The 5,466-nt window shown below is 42.2% G+C and overlaps 1 protein-coding gene across 1 annotated transcript in view; it reads right to left on the reverse strand.

The window, feature by feature from the left end:
- The window catches only part of MYO5C (myosin VC), a 111,101-nt gene that overhangs the window by 26,950 nt on the left and 78,685 nt on the right, over window positions 1–5,466 (reverse strand). The window contains exons 32-33 of the mRNA XM_024128939.3: window positions 4,046–4,214; window positions 598–685 (exon numbers count right to left, since the gene is read on the reverse strand). Coding sequence (XP_023984707.1) covers window positions 598–685; window positions 4,046–4,214 — 257 coding nt within the window. The remainder of the gene's footprint in view (window positions 1–597; window positions 686–4,045; window positions 4,215–5,466) is intronic.

Raw genomic sequence — 5,466 nt, forward strand, 5'->3', positions numbered from 1 at the left:
GGGGATATATGTATATGTATAGCTGATTCACTTTGTGATACAGCAGAAACACACACACCATTGTAAGGCAACTGTACTCCAATAAAGATGTTAAAGAAAAAAGAAGCAGGTGAAGGAAAGAAAGGCAGAGGGTCCTTTTCCCAGGAGCTCATGAGGACACTCAGTGTGCAGTTCAGTCCATGTTTAGGACTGCTGTCCAGCTTCTTAGTTGTCTACTTCTTTTTTCTAATAGAAACTGGGATATTGATTCCATGTCACTGAGAGAGGAAATAAATTTTAAAGCCATTAAATCTGAAACTTTTTCACAGTTTCATTTTTACAAGGAGAGAGCTAACAGTGAAAGAGGTTAAAAGTAGTCATTCCAGGGTGTCCCTTACAATTGCATGAGCATATCTGCTATCATCTGAGAGGTGGTGAGCTATCTTCCTGCCTTGAAGGATCCTTCCATTAGCCCATCACTGAGCCCCAAACCCACCAGTTGAGACCCATTCCTTTGGTTTTCAAATTCTTTGGACCACATCAGGAAATAACATGTCAACACATGTGGACCTTAGCTGAAAGTTCAAAAAATAGGAAAGTGAATGTTATTTTTCCTACCTTTTTCAATTGTCTTGGTTAGAGTCTTCACTTGATCTTGTAACTTTTTAATCACTCTGTCCTTCATGTCTAACACTTCTTCAAGATCCTACAGAAATCAAAAGAAACAAGGACATTAGCTCAGAAGCATCTTAACCTATTTTTTGGTAATAGCTTTACTGAGCTATAATTCACACAACAAACAGTTCACCCATTTGAAGTGTACACTCAATGGTTTTTAGTATACTTAGTTGTGCAACCATCACTATCATCTAATTCCAGAATATTTTCATCACATCAGAAAGAAACATGTAACTTTTAGCTGGCACCCTTTGTCCTCCTATTCCTTTCCAGCCCTTGGCAACCACTAATCTACCTTCTGTGTCTACATATTTGCCTGTTCTGGACATTTAATATACATGGAATCATACAATATGTGGCCTTTCATGTTTGGCTTCTTTCACTTGGCATAATGTTTTCAAGGTTCATCCATGCTATAGCAGGTATCACTACTTCACTCCTTTTCGTGGCTGAATAATATCCTATTGTACGGATAGACCACAGTTAACTTGATGTAATTTTCCCTTAATAAAGTAATGCCCATTGTAGAGAATTTGAAAATATGCAGGTGTGCAAATGGGCTCTCTGGATGTCAGAAGCTGCAGGCAGAGAAACTTCAGAGATTTGGGTCCTGGCTTTGCGTCTCCTTCCTGATAAGAGGGTGGCCCAGCCCATGCTGAATTTGGCTCAAGAACCAAGAGAGTCTTGGATGCCTATAAATACTTCCTATAAAGGGCACAGAGTGTTTCGGTTTTTCCTGAATTCCAAGGGCTTTGACACAAAAAGGATTCAGGCTCCTCTGCTCCAGCAATGCCTACCACACAGTGAGTCACTGCAGCTTGGGCTCTCTGGTGACTCTCAGAGCCAAGGGAAGTTGTGCTGTGTCTACTCAGTGGCCACCTGTCCCCACTACAGTTCTGTGTCTCTGTTAAACACATGAGGAACTTTATCTGGCCTTATAAGTGGGGGTGTGGGTACAGTTTCTTCCTTTCTATTTGAGCCTATTTTATAATATATCTAATAATAAAAACGTTACCCATCAATCCTGGCGAACCTGGAGGAAATCACTGTTCACATTTTGATTTATTTCATTCTTTTTTTTCCCCCTAATATGGCACATATACATTGTATAAAATTGGGTCATACTGCATGTAAAGTTTTACATCCTATGTTTCTCTTTCATTATATTGCAGGTATTTCCCTCTGTCATGGATAATATACCAAACTGTCATTTTAATGGCTAAGTCATATGCTACATAATCACAATCTACCCACTACTGTTGGACATCCTTTTATTTACTTATTTTTTCTGTGACTAATAACACTATTAGTGTTAGGAAATGCACTTCCAGAGGTTCCTGATATTTGCCTCCAAACTACCTTTGAGAAAGTGGACACCAATTTCTATCCCCGGGAACCATATGTGACAGGGCCCCCTTCAGGGTGTTCTCACCAGCACCATAAGATCACTATTATTTGAGAGGTAAAATAATACCTCGTTTTAAGTTTGAATTTCTCTGAAAAATAGTGAGACTAAAACTCACTTAAACTGTTTCTTCCTTTTTAAAATAATGATTTCCTTTGCTGAATAGTGTCCCCTCAAAATTCACATCCGCTTGGAACCCCAGAATGTGACCTTCCTTGGAAATAGGGTCTTCGCAGTTGCAATTAAACTAAGGATCAACGTGAGATCAGAGGATCAGGATGGGTTCTAAATCCAGTGAGACTGTCCTTATAACAGACAAGAAAGGACACACAGAGGAAAGGCCATATGAAGAACAGGCAGAGAGTGGAATTAAACTACAAACCAAGGAATGCCAGGAGCCACCAGGAGCTCCAAGAGGCAAGGAAGGACTCTCTTCTAGAGACCTTGGAGGAGTGTGGCCCTGCTGACACCTTGAATTTGGACTTCTGACCTCCACATTGTGAGAGAACAAGTTTCTGTTGTTTTAAAGCCCCCTAGTTTGTGGTAATTTGTTATGGCAGCTCTAGGCAACTAATACAGTTAAGTCTCATTTGTGGGCCAAATCGCCACCTAAGATATAAAAATTATATTCTTTTGTTGCATATTCATCTATTCACTTGTAACACTGAGGCTACTGACTGGCTCAGGAATAGTGTGTTAGAACGAACACGTAGATACGACTGGTCCCCAGCTCCATGCACGGGGGAAGAAACAGGTCCAGCCCCTCCCTGCCTGGGAGGAGAGCCCCACACACGAGGTGGGGGGCTCCTGAGGAGGGGCACTGAGTGGGACACCTCACTCCTCCCGGAGCATCAGAAACAAACTCACACAAATCCCACACAACTCAGGGATTGACAACACCCAGAGCCACACGCTCACAACTGAGTGAAAGCTCACACAGGACAAGATGTGCAACACACATGATCACCCACCTACCCTCTCCCTCACCACTGGCTCCTGCTGAGACCCCAGGGAAACACACGCAAACACAGCGGCAGAAGATGGGACAGCCTCTCACGTTCAGCAGGCAGTTGCTTATCCAGTGTGATTTGAGAAACTTATTCTCTGAGAAAGGTGTACCCCCCGCTCAAAAAAGATGGTCATCATCCAGGTGCCCTGACTGGAATGTGTTACTTCCTATTAAATGTTAAACTCTCTGGATTCCTCTTCCAAGTTGAATCCTGACATGGCAAAATGTGATTTTACCCTATCATGTTTTTCTTGTGAGGTAGGAAATGGGGGACCCTGACGACAGGGAGCAGGGCCTGTGGACATGTGCAGGCTGACCAATGCCTGGGTGAGCGCTCCCCGGTCATGGTCTTGGAGGTTGCCAGGCCAGGAAGGGGCCTGTGAGCATCCACCTCCCAGGAAAGCACCCAATCTGCTACTTTGGTGCTTCTCATTCTTGTGGGTTTCACACACCAATGAAATTTCAAAAGAATTGCTGGAAGCTGAGAGAGTTGCCAAATATCATTTTGACAAGGGCATTGACAATCTGATGAAGATTTTCACAAGTTAAAAAGTTAGTCATCTACTATCATGATCATTGCACAAAAGAACATTTTGACTCTGAAAACTGCAGGAAGGGCACACCCCCCAGAAGCAAGCATAGGCCTTTGTTGGGGTAAGCTCTGCTCAGAGAAGGTCACACATCAGCCTATCACCCTCAAGGTGCTCTGGGCCAGGGTGTCATCATCTCAGATGGGTGCCGTCCATGGGACAGTGCTCAGGTCCTCGCCACCCGTCCTCTCTCAGCCCTCGTCAATTCCCAGGCTCCCCTGAGGCAGCTGTAACCTCAGAGACCACCAGTCTTTTGAGATAAGGAAACAGAATGCTCTGGTGGGATGCAGATGCCGCTCATCGGATGCTTTAGGTGGCCTGACCCCCTTCAGTGATGCCTGCATATGCAGGCATCACTTATCAACAAGTGACAAAACTCCTCACCCTGTGTTCCACAGTGAGGCGAGATGCTTCCTGCTGGAAACTACTCTTGACTTCACTTTCAGTTTCAAGTTGTTTCCTCAAGTGCTCGCCGGCCTCCTGCATTTCTTGAATCTTATCCATCAGCTTCTCTTTCTCTTTGGTATGTATTTCATTAGGGGCTTCTACGGTTCTGAGAAACGGATTAGGAAATTTTGATATCAGTTTGACCGTCATGGAAATGTCTCTCATTGTCATGGCAAGCAGTGATATTTCCAAAGATGGAAAAATACTTTGGCCATTTTATGTGTAAAGCAAGTGGTACCTGAATAGGGGAGTGCTCAAAGTGGGAGGAAGAGATCAGGGTTGGTGGGGTATAAAAGTCCACGTCTGCTCCAGTCTCCTTAACCTGGTAAGAAGTTCTTGTCCCCACCTGCCTACACCCTTTGACTGCTCCCACAGGACATCCATACCCACTTACACCCTTATGACCAAAAGCTCAATAATTATCTCCTTTGTGAAAAGACCGGGAACAGCTACTCCAAAACCCAGCGATCAGAGAGAGAAAAAAAACCAATCCAAAGAGTTCTAAAATGGTGCTCACCACTTTCCTACTGTTTTGGGCCCTCATTTGGCCCCAACCCTAGCAAAGAAGTCACATGATGAAAAATGCTCTCTGGGACATAGAGTGTCCATTTACTGTTCTTAAAATCAAGTATCTCAAGGATTTTTAAATTGGAATGGAACACTGATGACAAATTTGACATCTATTCCTCTGATGATTTAAATAATAATATGGGAGTCAATTTTAATCTGATGAGGATGACTTAGAAATGACTGGGAATAAAATTCACAGTGAAGAGGTCAGGTTAATTGACTTTTCTGAAGATTATAGAGTTTTACAAAATATTTTTACCATACAAAACTGTAATCTAATCTAAGTTATAAAAAATATTATTTGATATAAGCAATGTTTTGTGGTATGGAAAAACACTAGGATATAAAATGGTACCTTACTAATGAGTGTGAAACTCTAAAATTGTAATTCTAACTTGAGTTATGTATAAATAAGTAAATCCATATTTTATTACAAAAGCACTGAATTAAAATAGCTTCAAAAACATTTTTAGAAAAGGGAACCCTCTTGCACTGTTGGTGTGAATGTAAATTGATTCAGCCACTATGGAGAACAGTAATGGAGGTTCCTTAAAAAACTAAAAACAGAACTACCATATGACCCAGCAATCCCACTACTGGGCATATACCCCGAGAAAACCATAATTCAAAAAGGGTCATGTACCAAAATGTTCATTGCAGCACTATTTACAATAGCCAGGACATGGAAGCAACCTAAGGGCACTGACAATCTGATGGACACCTAAGTGTCCATCGACAGATGAATGGATAAAGAAGATGTGGCACTTATATACAATGGAATATTACTC

The sequence above is a fragment of the Physeter macrocephalus genome, chromosome 11 (genome assembly GCF_002837175.3).
Source record: "Physeter macrocephalus isolate SW-GA chromosome 11, ASM283717v5, whole genome shotgun sequence".
Taxonomy (NCBI): domain Eukaryota; kingdom Metazoa; phylum Chordata; class Mammalia; order Artiodactyla; family Physeteridae; genus Physeter; species Physeter macrocephalus.